The sequence below is a fragment of the Seriola dumerili genome, unplaced genomic scaffold, assembly GCF_002260705.1.
Source record: "Seriola dumerili isolate Sdu_G_001 unplaced genomic scaffold, Sdu_1.0 BDQW01000110.1, whole genome shotgun sequence".
In the NCBI taxonomy this organism is placed as follows: domain Eukaryota; kingdom Metazoa; phylum Chordata; class Actinopteri; order Carangiformes; family Carangidae; genus Seriola; species Seriola dumerili.
The window spans coordinates 3,941,062-3,965,733 of record NW_019174365.1 but is presented as its reverse complement, the minus strand read 5'-3'; the positions used below and the strand labels follow the sequence as shown (position 1 = coordinate 3,965,733).

Genomic DNA, 24,672 nt, shown 5'->3' with positions numbered 1-24,672 from the left:
CTGCTTGTTTCCTGTTAGTGACCAAAGACTTGGCAGAATGAAGCAGAGAGAAAGTGCGGCAGAACACAGAGCATGAGGTCAAGGAAAGATATTAAGAAAAATAACACTAGAAAGTTAGCAGAAGAAAAAGTTAAAGGTTCTCTAAGTGATCGTCACTGCCTCTAGATGTTGCACTAGGCCACCAGCATCTCAGACCAAAGCAAACGCTTCATCGGCCACACTTCCCTTCACACTTCTTGTTCTCAGCAAGGTGATATGTAGCCCAGTGGGAACACAACGAGAGGCATAAATGAATAAAGATAGCCTGTGTACACGAGAGCCAACAAAAAGAAATCCAGACACAACCAGTAACCAACTCTAGCATTGCCGTGATACGCTCCACAGTGATCCTGACAGTAAGCCAGCTAGGGATAGCAGCATTTGCCAAATAAATTCATAATATTGGTAACAGCAAAATAGCTAACGTTATCATGCCTACTGTAGCCTGCGCATGGCTTGGTCTTATCTTTTTCTTTGTCAGAGGCCTTTTTAGCCAAAGAACATTGTTTCTTCAATGGAGGAAATTCTAGAAGGTCACATTCACCTGAACGCTGCGTACTGCCCTGTGCCATCTCGCATGTGGGCAGTCCCTGTCTTTATAAATGTGACGGTTTAACAGGGAGGGACTTACAACCCCTAACATGCACAAGGCCAGACCATATACCAAAACAAAGAACAGAGAAGCTTGGACTACAAGGTTGCCACCTTTTCTGTGAAGAGATAAGGGACCCCCCAATTCTGATTTACGTGCGTCTACTGCTCATTGATAAACTTCTCCAATCGACTCGGTAGGCTATAAATGGCTTGGTTTTACTTGACATTACCTCATTCACAGCACTGAGGACATGAAGTGTATGAAAATACAGGACACATACAGGATACATATATAAATATATGAAAGAAATGAGATGATACAGGAAAGCTTAGCACAGAGTTGTTTGTCAAACATAATTGTTCTCCATTTTGAGAAATGCACATTTTCAGTTTGTTACAAAGAACCAGAGAAGTTTGTCTTATGTCTGTGTGTCGATGGAGCTGTTGTCAAGAGGTGGTTAGCTTACCATAAAAACTGGAAGCAGGGGGACACAGCAAGTCTGACTCTCTCCAAAGTTCAAAAGTCCACCTACAAGTGTTTCTAAGGCTTACTAATTAAAGGAATACTTTTGTTTAGGTTTTGAACACTTTCTTGCCAAAAGTTAGATGAGAAGATTGATAGAGAGTGGTATTAATGTTCTGTGAGGTTAGTCCCCAGAGCTAGTTCCAGAGAGCATGGAGACTGAAATGATTTATGCCCAAACATCCACATTCTGGGTCTTGTTTTCTTTGATATATGGTATATATACCATATTGTGTGTATTGCCTGTGGATGCACAAACACTTAGACACAGCAGCTCACAGTACACAGAGGCATGGATGTGGTCATTATAGCAGAAATCAATGCAGTGTCTTTCATCATTGTTCTGTCCACTTACTAAGGTCATTAGTTGAAGAGAAAACCTGCTTGTTAACAGTCAAATATGTGTTAAAAAGTCAAAGGTGGAGCCTTAATGATGCAGCTGCACTTTGTGGGCTTTCTGCTGTGGTCGATACTCTTCTAACGGCACTCTGTGTTTCAGTACAGACAGCGCAGTAAGTGGAGGGTCACTGACAAAAAGGAAGTGAGATACGTTTGTAAAGATAAACCAATTAAAGTATTTTGGCAACATTCTCTGAATGCTTTCGAAATGAGTAGGAAGTAGTAAAGCTCTTATCTAAATCTTAAAAGCTATGACGGTCTTGAAGGTGAACTCCACCAATTTCACGTTTCAAATTGTGTTTACAGACTTGAGGCAGTGTCAGTCGGGGCTGAAGACTGCAAAGAGGTGATCTTACCAGACCTCAGCAGTCCTCTCCTCACCTCTGCTTTGACATTGAAGCCATCTCAGTCGCTAATTTACACTCTCACAGATTATATTTGGTGATGAAGTAAGTTTTCTTTTTTATACACACACCGTCCCTCAGCTTGTCCTGTCTAGTTTCACTTCAGTGAATGATTTCTTACATTTACCAGGATGCCAACTCAACAGAATGACATGAATAATATTTCACCTTTATGGCCACTTGAATAAAAGTGAAATATTCCCACAAACTTTCCCTTTTATTGGAGTTCTGCAATCACTGTTTGAACCCAGGTGCAGAGAGAGAAATATTAACAGCAGCAGTAACTCATTGTTTCATATGCAACAAGAACCCAATGAAACATAGTGGCCTCTTTAAAACATTAGTGCATATAGAATGAATGATTTCTTTCATATCTGACATTTTCATAAACAGACATTGTAATTAAAATAAATTATAGTAGTTAAAATGATAATATGCTGTTTCTCTAGATGAAGTAAAAATGTAACCCTACACCTGCCTGTCAACATGTCAGTCACTCGGTCTGTCTGTCTCTTTGTGTGTCTGTCTGTGTGTTTTTCATTCTCAAACTGTATTTGTTTATATGGCTCTCTCTTCCGCTCTCTCTCCTGATGTGACCTGATGTCACCTGTCAGTAAGGTGATTGTTTTGTCGTGGTTACACTGTCACTGTTAAATTTTAAACAGCCATTCATGCATTATCCATCACTATAAAGCACATACACAAACACACACACACCCAGGACAGGGTGGCAGGATGCTGTTCCTTCCACCTTTGCCTTGAATGACCAGACCGATGGTTTTGCATGGCTGTGCTTTCTCTAAATCAAACTTTGTTAAAATTATTGTTTTGTATTGTGTATGTGTGTATGTGTAAACGTGTGTGCATGCGCGTGTGCGTGCTTGTAAATGAAATAGTGAGAACAGAAAAGAGTATTTTGCCAACAGAGGGATGACAGTTTGGCCAGGGTCTGACAAATTCAATGTGTGTGTGTGTGTGCTAACTAGGGCCCACAGCAGCAGAAGCCACTGGGAGCTCTTGCTGACTAAGAAACCATGTCACTATTTATCACCATGAGAGCACCAGATCTGCACTGCCTTTGTGGTTGTGGTTGTGTGTGTGTGTGTGTGTGTGTGTGTGTGTGTGTATGAAATGCTGAATCATGTGACCTCCTCTGATGCTGCCCTGTCAGAAAACAGTAACCCTAGATTAGCGTCTTTGTGTACGTGAGTGTATTTTCCTATGCATGTGTGTATGTGTGTCCACGCACCCTGTAGTTGCACTAATTGACACCTCAGGTCACCTTAATGATCTTAATGTGCCATTGCAGGTAAGAACCAGATACAGAATCAATGACGTCTCTTAACAGCTGAATAGATTCACAGCATTCTTGCCAAGTTAGTCAGGGCACAATTTGCAGTTTATGTAACAAAGGACATGTTATCAAGGAAATGCATCATTTACAGTTGTTTAAATAACTGAAAAGATTCATATAGGTTATTTAAATACTGACCAAAAATGTTTGTGTAAAACCATTTTGAACCCATTTGGTAAAACTTGAGAAAAGAAAAGAAAAGGAAGGAAAAAAGAAAAGGAAAGGAAAAAGGGGAAAAACAGATTTCTTTTTTTAATGTAGGACTCAAAATTTAGTTTTTTTTTTAATTTCCTCGACTGCAATTCCACCTCCTGGCCAGCAGGCGTCAACATAAACAAATGTCCTCTAATGTTTATCATCCTCAAAGCGGAAGTCACCCGTTGTTGGTCTTCCGGTCTTCCAAAGCAGCATGGCGAACTTGGAACATGCTGAAGACGACCAGAAACATGTTAAAATGTCTGGTGAAATCCCCGCCGCCCAAGTCCAACCGACCGAACTGTCCTCCTTACCGGGCGGAGATGCAGGCGTGGTCCCGTGCTCGATCCCGTCGTTCGCCGCCGCATCCGAGCTGCTGTCAGCGCCGTACTCGTGTCTGGTCATGAACACGCACCGGAGACACATCGCCTTACCGCCCCTGTACCTGAACAAGAAGAGGACAGGTATACAGGGGGAGCTGGAGGCCGAGCTGCTCAAGTTTTCCCCGAGGTAATAACACAACAACACTGGACGCACCACGGTTTCACTTGAAACAACCTTTCCAGCTCTCCTGCAGTACGCGACACAGTCCACCATTAATGTGTACAGACGCACAAACAAACGTATGTCAACAATTTTTAGGTTAATCCTGTTAGTAGTGTGTTTATGTAGCTGTCTTGTAATGGACGGTTAACGCACACAACATGACTAGATCCATTATTATTAGATATTAACGCGCCTCCCTGCCGCATGCTCCACGAAAAGTCTTGTAATCAAAATATAACTTGCGTAAGTGAACAAAATATATTCTCGATGCAAAACCTTGAACGGTATAAAAATAACCATACTGCTATACAAAGGGGTGCCAATGTGTAAAATTAAATAATTTGCATCTGAAATGTGGTGAGACGTATAAAATTGCCCATAAAGGGCATACTCTAATGTAAAGTACGAGTACCTCTAAACTGCATTGAAGTGCAGTACTTAAATGTTACTTTCCACCACCATCGGGGCATTAGAAGCACAGGAGTAGTCTAGTGGTCTCAGGCCTGCTCCCACCCCTGATGAATAAATCGTGGTTTAGCTAATCCATTTTGGGTTGAGCAGGGAGCGATAGAAGATCCACTGTGAGCAGGAGCAGGACTGAGATGGATGACATTGGGGGCCCTGTCTTTCTGCCGGCGCCAGGCGAAAAACAAGCGACTGTGCCAGTTTCAGATGACGCAGTTGTCATTTTCCCATCCAATGCCCATGTTGTTAATACTTAATACATTAATGGGCTTGTTGGTCTTAAAATTAAGTGTGGTCAGGCTCATTCTAGACGCATTGCTATCTTGAGGCAGTGGATAGTGATAGCGTGACTGATCAACAAAGACCTGGTCTGAAGTCAATGGTGCAGTATTTCACTGTTATTTTAAGGGTGCATTATAGAGAAGATAGTAATATGCACCCACATAGGCAGGTGTACAACACGCGCACACAACGCACAAGCAGAGTGTGCTGAAAATGAACTTCAGATATTTGAATAAGTCAGGTTGAACTTTACAACACAGCCCTCAGAAGGTCAGAGCATTCTTTGTGGCATGTCTTGTGTTGCATAGTATTACTATGCATCAGGGATGTCTCTCGGACATAAATGAGGATCTGCATTGAAGTGTTCTTTCTTACTACCCGGTAAATCTGCCACAATGTTTCCCATTCATCATCAAGACTAAAATTTGTCCCACTACAAATTCGTAGTGCACAGCACATTGACTTGCTCATCACAGTTCCCAGGAAACCAAATGATGTTGTCAAATGGCTCATTTTTTCCAACGAATTGTTCAAAACCCTAAGATATTCTATTTACCTCAATATCTAAAGAGAGAAGAGCTTTTAAAGCTTGAACCAGCAAGTTTTGACATTTTTCCTCAATAATTATTATTATTGATTGATAAACAAAACTTCTGTCATCTTCTTTCGGGACTAGATGACAGACCTGCACTCGGTTGTAATTATGTGCAAAAAAGGTAAATAGCCATCTGTTGATGTCAAGTGGAGCAGAAGTGTGGCACAGCTTATTGCGAATATTCCATATGATAATCAAGCTGTATCATATCATGTTGCATCGAGTCAAACTGTTCTTATCCCACAACTTGTTGTTTTTGTCTTGCAGTCTGAAAGGAGTGCCTTTAGCTTATGACAACATCAGGATAGCTGGCCAGCACGGACACATCTATGATGACAACGGCTACATCCACATGGACATAGAGGCCAGCTTTATTGTGTTTCAGCCCAAGAAAGGACAGAAACTGCTGGTGAGATTTACATTTACAGCATTTGGCAGATGTCGTCATTCAGAGAAATGCACAGTACTTCTCAGTAGTGGTACAGATTTAAGCAATAGTGTATTTGATTTAGGATCAAAGGAACAGGCCTTGGAGGAAAGACTCATGTTCCCTGTGAGAGTTCAGGGGTTGGGAAAAGGTAACAATAAATGAAACAGTAAATGGGGCCAAACAGGACAGATACATAGCACACAGTATCACAGCACGTAACAGCCCTGGAAACAAAAAATTTGTATATTAAATATTCTCAGACAGTATAATTACTGTACATGAGTTATTGGGGCATTTTTTGAAACTAAAAATAACTTTTTATCTAACGAGTGTGTCTGGTAAAAGACAACACCAGCCCCACAAAAACAAACAAATCATTTACCTCTAGCCTGTCTGTGTTGTGTGTGATGTAATTTATTTCTAGCGTGTTTCTGTTCCCAGGGTAAAGTGAATAAACTAGGAGCAAGCCATGTGGGCTGCCTGGTGCACAGCTGTTTCAACGCCAGCATCCCTAAACCAAACCTGGTCTCTATGGAAACCTGGAGGGACGCGGGGCCGAGAATCGGAGCAGAGCTGGAGTTTGAGGTGATGGCACTCGACGCCGATACTGCAGGGGTGCTGCTGATCAGAGGACGGCTGGACAGGACCAGGCAAGTGTGCTGCATTGGTGCTGGTGAGGGGAAATAATAACGTTTACATAGTCTCAACTGATTTTTGTGTTGTTATCTTTGTGTGTCTCAGGGTCCAAGAGCTGATGGCTATGGGTGAGAGCTCAGAGTCGAGTGTTCCTGCAGAGCAGCCAGACACAGCACACACAGAACCGAACTCAGAAATCACAGAGGAGTTTCCTGACGACACCCCCAAGAAAAAGAAGAAAAAGAAGAAAGACAAAGTCAAAGAGGAGGAGAGAGAAGAGGAGGTAACGGCCTCCTGCCAGCAGAACAGCAGCATGACACCAGAGCTAAACGGAATAATGGAAGAGGCAAACGGCAACGAGGCTGGTGAGAAAAAGAAAAAGAAGAAGAAGAAGGAGAAACGTCCGAAAGACGAGGAGGAGGAGGTTGAGCTCTCTCCCATGGAGGTCCACGGGAGCGACTCCAGCGGCTACATCAGCGACAAGCCAGGCAAAAAGAGGAAACATGAAACTGGTAGCGATGTCACATCTGGTTTTAGTGAAGCTCCTGAACCACCGAAATCCAAGAAGAAGAGGAAAAGCGACATTGAACAATTTGCATGAAAAACTTTTTTTTCCCCGTTGGGAAAACAGGTTAATTGTGTAGAATAACTGAGGTGATATCAACTATGTTAATGACAGTGAATACTGATGTGCCTTAATGATTAAAACACAATTTTTAGGGAGCAAGTTTTCTGCCCCATGTTGGGTTCTTCTGAGCTCCTCTAAAATCATTCAGAACAGAGGGTCAGACATGCAGTAGGAGCCTCTGCAGTCTCCATTGTAGCTTATGCAAAAAGCACATGAGGACAGATGCAAACTTGACAGATCAGTGCTTATTGGATTGCAATTCCCTTTTGCTGCCTGATGGGGGCAGAAAACCGCTTCTTACATCCACATTGGGGCACCAAAGTACAGGAGTGACACCTTGTCAGCTTCATATGATAAACATGGCTGTGAGTGTAACAAGGGCAGGTTGTTGCCTTGAGGTTATGTAGCCAAATGGGACAAAAGAAACTGATGAAAGACAACCGAGGCCGCAAAACTCAATTCAAGAACTTTGTTCTTTTGCCTCTTGTGCCTTTTGTGAAGTCTTTGAGAGGACGGTCTATATGGAAGCTGTAAGAGAAGGAGATCATTTAGTAATATTCATAGTATTCAGGCAGATTCACAGTATGCATCACTGCAATGATGAATTGTTTTCAGTGTTGTTCTGACTTCCTTTAGTGTTGCACGGACAGTTTCATGAAGGTGTGTTATTTTTTGACCGTGAACCAAAAGAAATTGAAATCACATTCAGTTTTCATCCCAATTAAAGATCCCTATATTTTGATATGTTTTCACCGCTTCAATTTCTTTATTCAGTGATTCGAAATGCTCATCAATAACAGCATAGCTTTAATTTTTGCAAAGAAACATCCTTGTACGGATTATTCACAAGAGTTCTTGTTTTTCATGGCAGATTCCCTCCCACCACAAACTCTTGTGCTACTGGATGGTGTCAAGTGATACAGTGCGGAGAGACAGCCTAAATATCTTTGTTTTCTTTCACCCCACCTCCACAGATATACACACAGACACACACAAATCCCCCCCCTTGCCTTTCAGTGGGGTGTCTAATTAGCTGTGAGGTGCTAAGTGTTGGAGAGTTTATCAGGAGCTGCCTAAAGAGGACAGATAAGGAGCTGCAATTAACTTGGCTCATCCTCGTCTGTCACACCTGATCATATATTTCTGTCATTGACACGAGTTGCCCTATCAGCATCTCTATCTTTTATTTGTTTTTTAAAATTACATTCCCATATCCCAACTTTAGAGAGCTGTTGCCAAGCTGGTGAGAAATGCAACCGTCTGTGATATTTATATCTAACTACACTTGCTGTTGTCCAGGACTGGCCATTATCTGGCATAACAACATCCCTTTGTAATGAGGCACCTGTTATAAGTTATAACTTGAAGTCTTAATAAATCCTTTAGTAATACTTTATGCATCAGTTAAAAACCATCACCAAGAACAATTGTGAAAATTAATTTGACATGTTGGACTGTTTGGAAAAGGGCTTGAGACAATCTTGACCAAAATCCATTCATTCCAAACTATTTTTATTCACATTAATAAATTTTCTCAGCCTGGACCAGTAACTGGAGTATCTGCTGGTTGCCAAGCAACTGATCCAACCAGGAAATATAGTATGTGTTTACTTTATTAAGACATGAGAGTGATATCAATCTTCACATCTCAGAAAGGAAGAAAATAAGCAGATTTCCCATATTTAACTATTCCTTTGATGGATCACCAAAAGAAACGGTATATCTGCATTATTACTAAAGGATTTTTTTTTTTTTTCTAAACATGACAACCTGAAGTTTGTTCTTGATAATGGCTCATAACCAACATTTAAAGCATTAGTAAATGTTTATTAACCACTGATGAGGACATTAGTTAGAAGTTATAAACAAGATCTTTATAAACTGACTCACTGAAATGTTACTGGGCTGAAGGTGATTCTAGCAGAACTACACACTGAAACAAAACGCACATACCCTCACACAAAAAAATAAACAAAAGTTCACGTTACACATACTTAAGCCTTCAGCAGGGCAACATTAGCGCCATTTAAAACTTTTTTTTTTTTTTTTTTTACAATCCAATGTAAACAGTCATTACGAATCGCTCCGTGTTGCCAGAATGCTCTGAATGACCTCAAATTGTGCAACCTCCACTGTTTGAACTGTGCAAATACACAAAACACAAAACGCTTAACACTTACAATCTTAAGATAAAGAGACTTAGAAAACAATGATTTGAAAAGTTCAGGTGACGGTTCACTGTAATTTGTCCCGCCATGACCTCCATCTGCCTTCATCACTCTCATTTGCTTGGATTCATCCCCAGCCCTCGTGCACCTCTCTTGCACCTGTGCCCCCTCCCTCCATCACCACTCATTTATCTTGTCATTCCTCCTATCACTGACTCCTCCTCTTCCACCCGTCCTGCTTTCCCTCTCCTCCTCCTTCTACTTGTCCCCCTGATTTATAGGAGGCGGTGTGCAGTTCACACACATTCCACCTCTGACAACACCCCCCACCCCTCCTGCCACTGGACTCTCATATCTAGGCATGGTCGTTTATCTTCATGATCCTCCGATGGAGAAGAGAGGGAGGGTTCGAGAGATGAGACAATAGGAGGAGTGTTGTTTATGTTGAGTGGGCCAGACTATTTTTTTCATACACCTCTGTCTGCCTCTTGTTGCCTCGATAGGAGTGATCTTTCTAGTGTGTGTGTGTATGTGTGTGCGTGTCTTAATGTGTGTGTAGGCTGGCTGTGGAGTTCCTATCTCCTGTGTTAAAGTTTCCAGGCCTGGCGGCTCCTACATGAAAGAACCTGTGGAGTCTTTATGGAGAACAAACGGCGCCCTGACGCAATGCTCAAGGTTCAGGACACACACATACACACAGAACGACCCATGCCACACACTCACTGGCTCACTCACTCATTCACTCATTCAGACACACCGCATCCACAACCCACAATCCACAAATCCCCATCCTTGCACACCCTCGTTGGCCAGGCCTAATTAGTTATGTGGTCGGCACTCTGCTCTATCCCAGAGCCCCAAATGGCAGCAGGTCATAAAACCTTAAGTGTTCCACCAGTCAGAGCTGTGCAACTGTGGCCATATATCCTCCAACACAGTCCAGGCTAGACTGAGTTGTATCAAAGCCCATCTCTCACAGGCCTACTGACATCCATGAAATCCCTTTATGGTATTTTCAAAGGCATTTCTGAGAGATTTTTGGCACTTCAGCTTTGCATCTCTGTTTTTTATGCTCCCTCAGGTAGGCAAATAGCCCGAGCTCACACAGAGACAGACTGACTCAAGCGTTAAACTCTTTCCCAAGGGAACAATGTCTGCACATACACACACATATACAAGCACACATGCGCACACACAATTAACCCCAAATGTAAACATTGCTTTTGGTTGGTGAGCTGGATTACCATAGTTAGTTTGTTTCCTTGGCACCCAACACCCGCCGTCCTGTCCTCAGTAGCCCTGGCGACGACAGACGGGTGTTTCCTGTGACACCATTTTGCTCAAGACAAAAGTGTTTGGGTCTAGATGTGTGTATATGTGTATAGTGGATCACGGTAATTCCAACTAAGGAACTAACTTTTTAATTCTTACTAAAATAAAGAATAAGCTAGCATCATCTGTGAATTAAATAAATGTGAACAGCTATCACAAAACATCTATCATTTATGTACAAGTAAAAATTATGAGGCCGAACAGAGAGCCTTGAGGAACCCCACAAGTAAACCTCATATTAATACATAAATACATATTTAATGACAATTATTTATTTGACTATATTTATATCTGTTTTATAGGTAGCTATTTCACCTCTCTAATACAATGTTATTGTACTATGTTACCTGCCTTGGGACTACAGATGTAAATTAGCATGTTTACATTGTGTATTTTGTACTGAAAAAAATGTTTTTCAAACTCCTGCACTTGTAAGTTGTGCTCAGTAGTAATACCTCCACAGTCCATAGCATCGTCTTTTTTTTTCCTACAGTAAATATTTTCTCCACAAACTCCACTGGTACCAAGTCGTCCCTATTATCTCTAAAATCACATAACTGAATGAGTTGCGCTCACTTGCATCATTAAACAGCATTTTAACCTCAGCAGATTTGATTGCTTATACTTGTTTAGTTTTAATGTTTTTAAGAGTCACTGGTGCCTTTACTAGTAAGTACTATTAGCATTATACAGTGTTTTTCTGACTTTTTTAAATCTGATCCACAAGTAACGTCACATATTTTCTGTATATTTACATCTCGTGTACTTTTTATTTGAAATATTTTCAAATCACTCAAATTTAGCATTCATTATGTGTTTTCTCCATTATTACCAAATAACATTGCAACTATTTTTCCACATAATTTTATTTGCACTTTATCATACAGCTTGAAATATTAAATTCTTTTTGTGTATCTGCCTACTTGTGTGTGTGGTGTGTGTGTGTGTGTGTGTGTGTGTGTGTGTGTGTGTGTGTGTGTCTGCCCTGGTCAGCCAGCCCAGTGAGATTAATAGGGCTCAGTGTAATCAGGAGGTAATGGGAGGCTCATAGGCGTCTAGACAGTGTTCAGACCAAACCATAACTCCTACACCCAAAACACTGGGGAATTATAGCAGGGAAAGGACAAAAGGTAAAATGAAAAAAAAAAAGGTTATTTAGTTTTAATCTTAACTGTATGCAGTTATTTTGATAGTAACATAATCTGCAGAGACAACACTAATAAAGAATGAGGCCAAATCACATGAACAATAGACATGAAGGTGAAAGTGAGCACAGTGATTTACTGTGGAACAACAAGCGAATGTAAAAAATGTATTTTTATCACTCCCTTTACCTTCTGCGTATAAATTGAGAGGAAAGTAGAAATGTGGAGAGGAGTGTTGAGGGGTGGGGTAAGGAGAGGAACACACACAGCATATCATCAGGCTTTCAGCCACAACCTCCCAAACCACAGAAAAATAAATAAGCCAAGAGGGAAAAAAAACCTTCTGGGTCTGGAAAAAATGATCTCATGTTTAGTCATGTAGCTTTACAGGACAATACCCAGGACACAACTAAATATTTTATTATTATAATTTTATGACAACCTTGTCAAACTGCAGCACAGGGCTGAAGGTATCCCTATAGGAAAGAGGGCAACCTAGAGAAAGAAAGAAGGAGAGGGAGAGATGAAAAGAAAGTGAAACCTGGGTGGCCAATACTGGTGATGATGTGTGCATTAGAGATGATTGCTGGAAAAGCACTTATAAAGTCATTGACAAGAAGATGAAAGAAACTCCCCTGATCAGTGAACCATCCACTGACTTTGGCAAGCAGGCTCATTTTGATTAGCAAAGACTATGTATGACAAATATGATTAACATTAAAAAGACAAAAGATCTTCCAGTAGTGAGTTTAGAGATCCGAGCTAAAGACAGCAGCTTTCACTGAGCTCATGATGAACGTCTTCATACTGAATTAGAGTTAGAGAGATGCCGCACTTGTCAAGAACAACATTTCTTGAGTTGAAGGTATAATTTTGAAATTATGGCCACCGGTTTTTGAGGTAATCAGTGCAGCATATGGAATAAATTGTGCCACAGGTGCACCATGCACTGTGAAGCACCTACATTATGTAATAACTATAAATGCTACAGCAATTGTACATGTCAGGGTCATGTGCTGTAGTGGGGTTTTTCCAAGTCTTGTAATTTTCCAAAACACCACCTCTGTAACTTTTGCTTCACTTTCATTTTGAAGCTGTATGGCAGATGTAAGCACATTCTTTAAAGATGATATGCAAAGATGTATTTCCCAAGAACTTGCAAAGGATTTGGGAAGCCCTAGAAAGTCCCATTTCAGTTTACTGGATTCTAGGTATTTTCTGTGAAAAAGTTATCAATAGCTTAGAGTGTAGTCAATTTAATGATAAAGAAAGTTATGACTGAGTTTTTAAGGCTGTTCATGAAATTTATGATATGGTAGAAAGAAACAGTTCCAACACAGATCCACCTTACTTCTTATCTCCAAAGCTTTCAACTTTCTTCCGCAGATGGTTTAGTTGTTAATTAGGTGCACTCAGTATGGAATTTGGTGGTTGTATATGGGGAGAGATGGCAATCCCTGTCTCTATGGGAATCCGTAGTGGAAGATCACAATATATGGTTGAAAATTTTGCAAACAGCAAATAAGATGGACTTGTGTTGAGATTTTTTTTTCAATCGGGAGAGTTGTATTCTGTTCAGAGAAAAACTGAACATTGAAACATTTATTTTAATGCTCCTTGGCACCATGAATTGTTAATGTTATGTCAGTTATTTGAAATCCTCTAAAATTAAGCATTAAAGTTCCAGCCATCGATTCTAATCCAATACACTTTTAGCCAAATTCAATAAATCTTCTGACAGTCTTCTATTTATCCATTCTGTGTGTTCTGAAAAAAACAATCCAGTGTTCCTACACAGCCCTGGCTCTGTAAATGGGAAACAAACAAAGTGGCAGTGGCTCGGACAAGGGAAAAAAGAAGACGTGCTGAACTCCACAACATGATTGCATTGTTGAGAAGGAGAGATGGCCGAGGAGCAGCCAAAGAGGACTAAGATTAGGCAAGGGCGAAGAGCCGCGTTAACATGGTTTAGGCTTTCCAACGGTGGAGAGCATGGGAAAGAACTGGGAATGGGAAAGGAATTCAGCCCTGGACTTATACGATGGGACTGTGGCCTGTGGGGGGTGGAGATGGGGGTAATGCATGGGTTATGTCAGTGATAGCTGAAACTTGGTTGCGATTGTCAACATGCTCTCATGTGCACTTTGACAGGCACACAGAAAGTAACCTATGGTGGAGAGACCTCAGAGAGTTGAAAGGCATTAAGACAAATGCAGAGGTTGCTGTTTCTGCTTGACAGGTAGGTGACATTAGCAGGAGAGTTGTGAGTATCCCTATCAACTGCTTTGCTGTTGAGTTCAAATACTAGCAATCTTTCTCTAGAATCATTTACTCTTCATTTAAGTTCAGCCTAAGCATATGTCTATGAGTGATCATTTTATTCCACACCAAGAGTATCAGTGAGGTTTAAGATTTTAAGAGGAAGAGGAAATTTATTGGGATGCCATTAAATGTAGTGACTACTTGTGAGGCTGCTGGTGTTGGGCTACTTCCAGCACTGCCAATGGTGACCAATCCAGCTGAGGAGCTAAACATTTAGTCATTCAAAAGTTTGTGCGTTTTTGTGAGAATTAGCAAAGTTTTTCTCCAGTACTGTCCATATTTTCCAACTCTGTCCTAAGCAGTTCTGGCACTGTGGTGAGAAAGAAAAAAGCTTGATCTCTCTGGAACAGTCATGTGTAAACATATTTTACATAAATTATCTCAGTGTAAAGAGGAAAAAACACTGACTTAATAGATTATGACTTACTCAAACAAACCGAGACAAACACACTTAGAGTCAAATGGCAGGAGGACAAGTCTACAGTGCTGGAGTGCTTAAAGCATGCCACTCCTGTCTTCATCATCATTATCATCATCATCAAAGAGTTGTTGTCCCAGGAAAGTCGGGCATGTCAACATACGCCACAGCTGAGAATATGACACTTTAAACAAATGAAACATGGCACCTTTAAAATACACAGTAAAGAGTGGGTGACCTTTCAAAAAATAAACACAGACATTACTCAGACAGAATGCGGGGGGTGGGAGTGGAGGTGGGTTGAGGCAAGGTGCTGACATGCGGGTAAGGCTAGGTGGGGGACCCATGCCATGCAAGGAGATTTTTAGTGTGGTGGTGGAGAGTGGGAGCTAAGAGGTTGGATTAAGAGATGGAGGGTAATTCGGAAAGGAGGAGCTGAGGGCACGCAGCGTTTTGGCCTGTGGGAGGTGTAGATTTAGAGGAAGAGGGGGGTGGTGGTGGGGGGTGTATATATGATGTGGTATTGGGGTTTATCCAACGTCTGCATGCACGCACATGCACACATGCATGAACCTTACCTTTCACTGGCCACCCAGCTGTGTAAACACCCGGTGACTGAGTGTTAGCTAAAGTGCCAAGCCAATCAGAGGGCGAGATGTAGAGGGAGGTGGGACAAGTGAACCAATGAGTCAGCTTCTGGGTGTAGAGAGAAACACAGAGAGTCAGAGTGACACAATGAATAAGAGGCAGATAGGTCAGGAGTTAAACTCATCTCCCTTACTCCCACTGTCTCCCACTTCTCTGCCTGTGTCTCCCTCCCTCTCTTAAATTTTCAAATTCAAACTCCATATATGTGTAATATATATGTATAAAATAGAACACAAAAGTTCTCTTTGCCCTCTGTCTGCGCTGTCAGTTTCGGCTGTGGCATCAACTTCTTTGAGCTGAGTGACATAACGTAAACTTTACTTTCATAATTTGCAAAACAGAGAGGAAGTGAAGGATATATCATGTCTGATCGGTGAGTGGAGAAAACAAGCAATAGAAAATGAGGGAGGTGGAGAGGAGGAGACAAATTCAAGGAGAGAGAAAGAAGCTGAGAAAGAAACAGAAAGAGAGAAAAGTGTCCAGTTTCAGATTTACAGTGGTAGTGGGAGAGATTTGGCTGTGTTCTTATAGCACACTGAGGACAGAGCCAGAGGAGGAGTAGGAAGACAGATTTACATGGTGAGAACAGCTCTGGATGCTTTGGAGTAGTGCACTGGACACATACTGTTCTCCAGTGATCTCTATATTAAAAAAACTACTTCAGTGTAACAACACAATACTAACATGTTAATCCATACTTCTTTTTTTTTCACACTCAATCCTCATGCGAAATTAATGAAATCATGATACCCAAAACACACGACTCAAGGTCTGTTCTTCCCAGGCCATCTGTTCAAGTTTTACTGTGGTACTGATATATGGACCTAATATCCAAGAGGGATTATAAGTCAAGATGGTCTTTATGCTATGTGCTATAAGAAAAGTCAATTTATGAACTGAAGTGTCAGGCTGCATTTGGGTATTTTAGGTAGATTCCCTCTAAATTCATTGTAGATTCACTTAGCATAAGTTATAAAATGAATCTTACTTTTCATACTTGTAGAGTCTCTGTTATCAATAACGACATAAAAAATTAAAACTACAACCCCTCTTGGCCAAAAATATGCAGTTTTTATTGGCCACATTAGCTGCATGACTCTAGGGATGTCAGTGTCGGTCTGTTAGTCCATGACTACGGTCCAGACTGAAATATCTAAACAGTCAAGGATTCTGATTAAATTTCATGGTCCCCAGAGGATGAATAATAATTTTTTCTGGGTGATTCGCCAACTTTTCTTCTAGCGCCACCTGGCAGGTCAAAGTTTTAACCCTTCCAGGGAAAAAAGTCAAGATCGACAACATGGAGTGGCACAGAATTTTGTACTGAAATTCATGGTTCCCAGAGGATGACCATCTGACTTTGGTGAGCCTCTGACATTTCTTTTAATGCCATCATGAGGTTGACATTTGTGGTTTTGAGTGAAATGTCTGTGTAAGTGCGGGAGTTTGGCACAAAACTGTAATAACTTGGTGATCCCCTTAATTTCTATCTTGCACCATCATCAGATAAAAGGTTTAATTTGTCCAATGCTACAAGTTTAAGATCAAATACATGGAAAACTAATAAGAACACTAACAGCTTCAGCTTTACGTGGTGTTTAGGTTAATTAAAAAATGTTAGCATGCTAACACTCTAAACTAAGATGGTGAGCATGGTAAACATTCTGCCTGCTAAACATCAGCATGGCATTGTAACTGTGAGCATGTTAGCATTTAGCCAAAAGCATTGTCGGGCCTCACAGATCTTGGTTACAAAGGGGGGAAATCCACTTGACTGAGTTGAACATCCAGACTTCTTGACAGGGTTTGGGTTCAATGCTGAGGTTGTATCTGTCAGACATTCACTGTTTACTTCCATAAACATTTAGTCACACCACAAGCTATCATTAATTTCACTCTTTGTAACCAGTAATAACAGAGCAGAGCAGGAAATGTGCCATTATGAGTGTCTGTGTGAAGGTCTGTCCTGTGTGTTTCCACTCAGACAAAACTAGGATAAACCCCTGAAGGTGTGTGCTGTGTGGCTGTGTGTGTGTGTGTGTGTGTGTGTGTGTGTGTGTGTGTGTGTGTGTGTGTGTGTATGTGTGTGTGTGTGTGTGTGTGTCTCTCTCTCTGTGTGTGTTTGTGTGCCTCTTTTGGGGTTTTACTCCTTATTTAAGACCAATATTTACCCAGCAGCCCCAGGGTGAGATTACCTCATATTCTCCCGCCCAGCTGTGCTTTCTCAGTGTTTCCACGACAACCGGCGGAATGTCCCATCATGTTTATCTGCCCGCCAGGGAAACAGAGAGGAGAGAGGAAGAAGAAGCGGCGGAGGGAGATGGAGAAGATACACTTAAGTTGGAGTGTGTATAGAAGACAGACACTCACACTCTTGTGTATATGGAATAATCACACAGGAATGCAAAAGGAACTTCAGTAGGGTAAAAAGACACAGGCTCACTGTTGGTAACTGATGTGTTCACACGGATTGGAGCACAATCAACAAGCAACAGGAAGTTGATCAACACTACCACAAGACAACTGTCAAGAGGCTGAGTACTAGTAACAGCTCTCAAATACTATTGGCAAGTTCTGATGTAGTTTGGTTCAGTTTACTTTCTATGCATGATGACTAATTAGAACTTGTGGTAACAATTTATTTCAAAAGTGCCTATTTAGCATTTATAAGCAGTAAGCAAACACTTTATGGTTTATAACACATTACAGTTTTGTAAGCAAATACAATGGAATTTTAAGTTCATTAATATCTCCTATGTAGCTTCCATGACTAATTAACAATAAAGTTAATGAATGCTTGATACCATAGCTGTAATGGCAGTTATTGACAGCAATAAACACTTAAAAATATTCTGCGATTTGGCCACATTATGTTGTTATTATATCCTGTGCCTTTCCTACTGTGATAATTAAAAATATAAACTAACGCATAGAACACTATAAGGATGTATTTAGATTTTCACTGCGATAGAATATAGTGGAATATCAACCAAGTTGATCACAATATGAACAGCAACTTCATTCAAAACAGCAAATCTCTGAAAAGCTCCAGATAGGCTGTACTGGGATTGAATGTAACCTCTGACCTCCCAGAGGGGACAAACCAAAGGAGACCTGATCCTCAGGGATCAGTCACTTACTGTTCCTAGTTTTAGTTCAGTAAAGCTTGAAGTTTGAATTTTTTATGGTATTTGGAACAATTCGTCATCATGAGTGGGCTTTAAAACCACCAGCACTACTCTGGCTGAATTCAGCAACTTTTAGAGCAGAACACTCTCTCCTCCTTTAACCACAAAAGTTGAGTTGCCCTTGAGTAAACTGTTTAACCCGAAAGCACCTAAAACTCAGAAGAAAATTTCTGCTCTGGACATTTCCTGTGTCTGAATTTGTGTATGAAATGTAAACTGTTCTGCTGCCTACTCAATCATTAAGTAGCCTAAATCAATGTTTGTGTTCTTAGTCAAACTGCTTAATTAAAGTATTATTAGATTAAATCTGAAAAACTCTACTGGGTTAAAAAAAAAAAGAAGGAAATTCTATTTGGCAAGTCAAATGTGGAATTGGTGTCCGTCCACATAACCTCAACAGCAGATGAAAAATTTTCAAATAACCTTTGTGTCCAAGAGGACTACCCACACTGTAGTAGTGTTTGGACACAGCACCAAAATAGATCTGCATGTGCTTCTACATTGTTCAGATTGGCTCAGTGATCAGTCGGAGCCAATCAGTGCAGGTTAGCTAAGGAAACGTGCAGTATACAGCTCGTAACAGCTGAGATGGACACAACTTTCCCCCAAATTGACCTATTACACAAACCAAGCTTGTGAAGTGAATGGGGAAATTGTGTATCAATTTTTGCCATTGTTGGTTTTCAGAAAAGAATGAACAATGAGAACAGATGCATGAGTTTGTAAAGTTTCAGCAAAACTGAAAGCAAATTGAAATGATCAGAGTCAAAATGTTTTCCCATCTTTATCACCACTATTATCATCTGTTATCAATTAAAAAAAAAACTGTGTTACAGATGCAGAGCACTTTATAATGACCAAGCACTCTCAAAGTGTTGAAGCCCACAGTTACACCAGTGGCCCTCTCAGCAGTCCCTGCAGTGTGGACACTGTCTTTCCATGGGAACGGACAGTTAGGCTATTTGCTTTAATTTGCAACAGAAAAGCTTGTGGTGTATAGTGACTGTTAGGGAATGTTCTATTTGGTCTTCCCCTGGCCTGTTTAAGTGATAAAAGTGTCATTATTTAGCCTCTGAAGCAGAGGGGAGAGTGCAAATAAGACTGTATGACCCTCTGTCAAGAGCCTCCGTTCTTCAGAAGCTCATTAAGGGCCTCCAGGACAGCACATCAATTGGCAGGGCCCTCCGGTTTCCTCTCTGCCTTTTTAAGCTTCTCTCCTCAGATTCAACCCACTCGTCGGCCAACTAACGACAGAAATGGACTCAGTTTGGAGCTAAAGGGGACATGAAAGGAAAGATGTGGCACTGTGAAGTGGCATAAGCCACTTATTAAAACAGCAGGAAAAGGCCTTGGATTTGAGCCAAATAGGATCTCACCCTGTTGGGCTCTGACCGGATTTGGGGAAGTTTGGGTTCACTTTTTGAGATGCTCTCCTGCTTTGGTCTCAGTGTCTGGTGAATGATTTTAGACAGTCCTGAAAGCTTTGATTGGCGTCAGTTGTTGCGCTTGACTGAACAGCAGACCCATAAAAGTGACACAGGCTATTTTCTATGAGACTGCAGTTGGGGACTGAATATGGAGCTGCAAGGCCGCTTAGTGGACTCCACCTTAATAAATTTTGTCAATGACATGAACCTAATAGAGTTTCCACAAAAGTACACTCTGGGACCGAAACAGCAGGTGGATAATACCCCACCCAGTCCGAACAACCAGACGCGGATAAACGACTCATCCTGGAGCAGGGGGCTGGATAACGGCGTGAACACTGCCGAGCTGAGGGCCGAGCATCTGGTGATGGGTCCACCGAGGTACTACACCCGCGGGGTCCACGGCCACACCAAGTCCAAACGGAGGAGGATCATCACCGTGGTCCAGCGACAGGCGGCCAACGTGCGAGAAAGAAAGCGGATGTTTAGCCTGAATGAGGCGTTTGATGAACTGAGGAGGAAAGTTCCTACATTCGCCTACGAGAAGAGGCTGTCCCGTATCGAGACACTGCGCCTAGCCATCGTTTATATCTCCTTCATGACCGAACTGCTGGAAAACACCTGAGATAGAATATTAACTTTATTCCATGGAGACTGGACCAGACTTCCTTACCAATGTATATTAATATTATAGCCACAGCAAACTAAAAAATATATCTGAGACTATAGCCGACAGATTTTTATCGCAACATTTCCAAAGAGAATTTTTTCCGAGAAGGAAGCTATATCAGTGGCAACACGTTATTACCTTTATTAAATTATTAGACTGACATAAACAAACCAAGAACATTTTACCCAAATATTTCATTTAATTTATGTGACTTATTGTTGTTTAAAAATAAACTTACAGCCTATGGTAATGTATGTGTTCTTTGCGCTCCGATGCAATGATAAAGAAAGGAACATAAAATTTAATTCAGACTCATTTTGACCAAAGGTCACAGACGTTATAGGCTATTACAACTTTTTTAAACGGGGTGCTATGCAACAGTGAAATTGCAGGTGTGTTTTTTTCAGCACCTTGGAGAGCAACACAGCCGCTCGCTTCACCTGGTCCGTCACAGACGATGAACAGGTGAGACCACGTGTGGCTTTCCTCAAACAGAACATGAGCAGATACGAAGGATCTATTGGCCCTAAAAAGCCTTAAAATGAGGCAGATTTGAAAAGCAAATCCAGGGCTCACGGCATGACGCTGGGTATTATCTTTGGCACCGAGGTGTAAATTGGCTCAGTGATATGATGAGAGAGGTGGGACAAGATCCGGAGAGGTAAACTGAGGAACAGATTCCCAAAGACAGAGACATTTAGACCAGGGAGATTCAGATCCCGAAAGGCGCTTGAACCATGCGTCTTCTAATAAAAGGGGTGTCCTCGTGCCACCCTGATCATCAGGTGTGAGGCCTCCAGGTGTGTAATTCACAACGCAGACCACCCTCATAAGTTGCCTGATCTAGTTTCATCCACATGTAGAGGTATTTCTGTTGGATTTTGATATTAGGCCTAGGCTATATCGCGGTAGGCCCCAGAGCTGGGTGGTCATGTGTGCGTGTTTAGGCTCTGAGCCCCCCCCCCCCCCCCAGTTCCAATCTTCATCACCTCCACTGTTTGCCTTGTGCGCTCCAGCCGTACACCGCCTTTAGCGACCCGCTGTGCGCACGGATCCGCCCTGAGAGCTCCCTGGGACGGCCCGTCTTTTAAACCTGAGCCGTAGTGTCGAGATCCCTGCGGGAGCCAGACCCATTTAAGCGCATACCTCAACGCGGGGCCGCTGACGGGAAAATAAACACCTCGCTCTGCTTATACGAGCAAAGACCTCCTGCTGTGACAACCTCCTGTGTTTCAGTAGGTCTGATATTTTTCACCGCCACCACTGCTCCCAACTCGGACAGTGTCCGGACCTGAACTAGGAGACTTGAGGCCTACGACAGACAACAGCCTTGTGGAGGAATTTCTGTTTGTCTTTGATTTGTTTGCAATAGGAAGCAATCTAAAGTCCACGTTTGCTTATGTATGGAACAGCAACTTTAAAAAAAGGACTTGGAAAATGATACAAAAATGGCAAAATGAGTCTGAACATGGTCTCATTTATTGTCAAGGTTCATTTTATAGACTTTCAAAAGCATTGTTCTGTTTAATTCAGCCTACAGTAATTTCAAGTTAGTAGTGAGTGGGTGTTAGAAAAAAAACAGCATTACGCATTTGGGGCAGAAATAAATTGGGGTGGGGGAAAAGAACTCATCCCTAAAAGTGAGACCGTTGAGCCTTTGCAAAAATTTACACCTATGATTCAATAACACCGCCCCAATACTACACCCCCTTTCACAATCTTGTGTAAAAAGGAGCCTGCATGTCTTAAACTCTATTCCTAATATTATAGCTAGTCCTCTCCTTCTCCTGCAGTATTATGTTACACCCCTCCTCACCCAATCACAGCGCTCCCCAAAATCCTCCTGCCCGCTCCTATAAGAGCCCCGGTCGTCCCAGTCTGGCAGCCACCTCTCCCTCTCCGTGGCGCACGAGATTTACCGTAATACCAGCCCACACCCCACTGCAGGCCACACTCCTCATTACCTGTCCTGTTTGTTGATGTTGTAACCAGTTCAGGGGATTCGGGTCAGGGGTTATAACGGTCCTTAAGACCACAGAAAAGTTTTGGAAAAGACGATGCGGGAAGAGGACTCCTCCCCAATGGACAGTGCGGGGAACAGTGAGGAGGAGACCGATCGTCAGCTGCCGCGGAGAGGCGCGAGGAAGCGGCGGGCGGCACGAAGGAACACGGACGCGGAGGAGGAGGAGGAGGAGGAGGAGGGAGACGTGGAGAGTCCGAGCCCCGGGAAGAAGAAATGCAGAAAGAGCTGCGATGGTGGAGGCGGGAGCGCCGGGAGCGGTGACAGCGAGGCCAGCAGCAGCCCCGCGCGCTCCTTCGATGACCTACAGACGCAGCGCGTGATGGCCAACATCCGCGAGCGGCAACGGACACAGTCTCTCAACGAGGCATTCACGTCGTTACGTAAGATCATTCCCACCCTCCCGTCGGACAAACTCAGCAAGATCCAGACGCTGAAGCTGGCGGCCCGGTACATCGACTTCCTGTGCCAAGTTCTGCAGAGCGACGAGCTGGACGCGCGAGGAACCAGCTGCAGCTACGTGGCGCACGAGCGCCTGAGCTACGCGTTCTCGGTCTGGAGGATGGGGGGCGCGTGGTCCCTGTCTACTACGTCCCACTAGCAGGGCTGCTGCGGATGGGACAGCACGGTAGGCTGGGCTCCTTTCACTTTTCATCCTGCAGGGAGACAAGCTGTGCCAAAAATGGTCATAGGCGCATTTTACGCACCGCACCCACATGAAAAAATCAAAGCTAATGTTCCAATAGTTATAGTCTACTTTGGCTGCAATATTTGTATGACATTCGCCCAAAACTCCCGTACAATTCATTAAGCCTGTTTTATTTTGGTTATGAAATGAGTGAAAATCCCGGTAGAGGGAAGCCAACAAAAAGGAAATTACGCACATTGTATGTAAAAAGAAGCCTTAAAATGTGGAATTCACACATCACGCTATGTAGTAGTTATTTGCAACTGATGTGTAGAATGGGGGTTTTACAGAGGAAATATGCTGTTTGTTCTGAAAATTTAGATTTAGCCTATGTTTATATTGCTTTCCCCATAGGTCACAACCAGGTTACTCTGCACTTACACAAATGCTTTAAGAGATAGTTCTACAATGGATTAATTTCTATCTCTTCAATATTTCTTAACCAAATGAATAACGTTTTTCACAGGTTATCCAGACTGTGGAACCAGTGGATCAGGCCAACCCTTCAGATAGACTGACACAGGCCAAACGCAGCTGAGGCCCAGGCACAGCCGCTGTGCATCAGGCCTGAGAAGAGAGTGGACTTTTCATATTTCCCTCTTCCCTTTGCATGGACTATAATGTTTGCAAGGGAGCACTTAGGACAGACAGGACGGATATGAAGAAATAGAGAGACCACTGCGACGATGAATGTTGTAAAAAAAACGAAAATGAGCTCTGAGGGACTGCTCTGTTTTGAAATATGAGTGAAAAATGAACAATTCATTCCACATTTCCTGTGACAATGTTTCACAGCAAATGACATATTTTGTATTTATTTTTGTACACAGGTTCGAAATTCCTTTTCCTCTCTCAAATAAAAGTTATTTATTTTTGGGATATCACAGAATGCTGAATGGATCTGGAGTCTGCGCATTTTGAATGTTGTAAATATTTGGCAATATCTTGAATAAAAAAAATGAAGGTATCTTTCATTCCTCTCAGTTGTTTTGATCATTTGACTTTAAGTTCTAAAACAAGAGGCTGAAGGCATGAGGGTAGAATTGTTTTTAATACCTGATATTTTTTGAAACACTCTCTTCCCATAGTCTCAGTGCTTTAAGTCTATGCAGATAGTTTATTTTCATTTGTTGTTGCTGAATCCCCAGTCAACTAAACCACAGTGAAGGGGGACAAAAGAAAACATCTCATACCCGTGGCTTATTCTGTAGTGATTTCTAGAGCTCAGGGATCTGGGAAAGCCATAATTAGTTGGTGGTCTGTTTGAACAGGGTGAATGTGGAGCTGTGGGAGGCATGCATGATATTCCCAGATGTCCTCTGAGCCACAGGTCAGCATGGGAGTCTCCTGCAGGTGCTACAGCAGCTACCCCAAGTCAGATAAAAGTGGTGGATATGGGTCATAATGCAAGCTAGATTGTGTGATTATATATGTGCCTAATTGTAATTCTGATTTTTTAAAAAGAACCTGTTATCTACATATAAACATCACAGAAGAAAACATAACTTAAAACTGCAAGACCATGGGAAGACCAAAATAATCTTAGAAAGTATAAA

General features: G+C 42.1%; 3 protein-coding genes across 3 annotated transcripts; all 3 read left to right on the top strand.

Moving 5' to 3' along the window:
* Positions 1–3,693: 3,693 nt before the first annotated feature.
* twistnb (TWIST neighbor) lies at positions 3,694–7,838 on the top strand. Its single transcript, XM_022747336.1, has 4 exons — positions 3,694–4,018; positions 5,664–5,805; positions 6,268–6,476; positions 6,568–7,838. Exons 1-4 carry the CDS (start codon positions 3,723–3,725, stop codon positions 7,061–7,063), a joined length of 1,143 nt encoding a protein of 380 aa, XP_022603057.1. The 5' UTR covers positions 3,694–3,722; the 3' UTR covers positions 7,064–7,838.
* A 12,048-nt stretch (positions 7,839–19,886) lies between these two features.
* Positions 19,887–20,363, top strand: ferd3l (Fer3 like bHLH transcription factor). The gene has a single exon (XM_022747131.1). It carries the CDS (start codon positions 19,887–19,889, stop codon positions 20,361–20,363), a length of 477 nt encoding a protein of 158 aa, XP_022602852.1.
* Positions 20,364–22,388: 2,025 nt separating this feature from the next.
* On the top strand, positions 22,389–24,049 carry twist1 (twist family bHLH transcription factor 1). The gene is made up of 2 exons (XM_022747577.1): positions 22,389–23,056; positions 23,583–24,049. The coding sequence occupies exon 1, from the start codon at positions 22,466–22,468 to the stop codon at positions 23,027–23,029; it is 564 nt and encodes a 187-aa protein (XP_022603298.1). The 5' UTR covers positions 22,389–22,465; the 3' UTR covers positions 23,030–23,056; positions 23,583–24,049.
* Positions 24,050–24,672: the final 623 nt, after the last annotated feature.

Excerpts from the sequence above, each read along its gene's own strand:
- twistnb (XM_022747336.1), top strand. The coding sequence starts at position 3,723 with ATGGCGAACTTGGAACATGCTGAAGACGACCAGAAACATGTTAAAATG. Across the intron at positions 4,019-5,663 it reads CTGCTCAAGTTTTCCCCGAG|TCTGAAAGGAGTGCCTTTAG; the intron begins GTAATAACACAA and ends TTTGTCTTGCAG. Across the intron at positions 5,806-6,267 it reads AGAAAGGACAGAAACTGCTG|GGTAAAGTGAATAAACTAGG; the intron begins GTGAGATTTACA and ends TTCTGTTCCCAG.
- ferd3l (XM_022747131.1), top strand. The coding sequence starts at position 19,887 with ATGGAGCTGCAAGGCCGCTTAGTGGACTCCACCTTAATAAATTTTGTC.
- twist1 (XM_022747577.1), top strand. The coding sequence starts at position 22,466 with ATGCGGGAAGAGGACTCCTCCCCAATGGACAGTGCGGGGAACAGTGAG.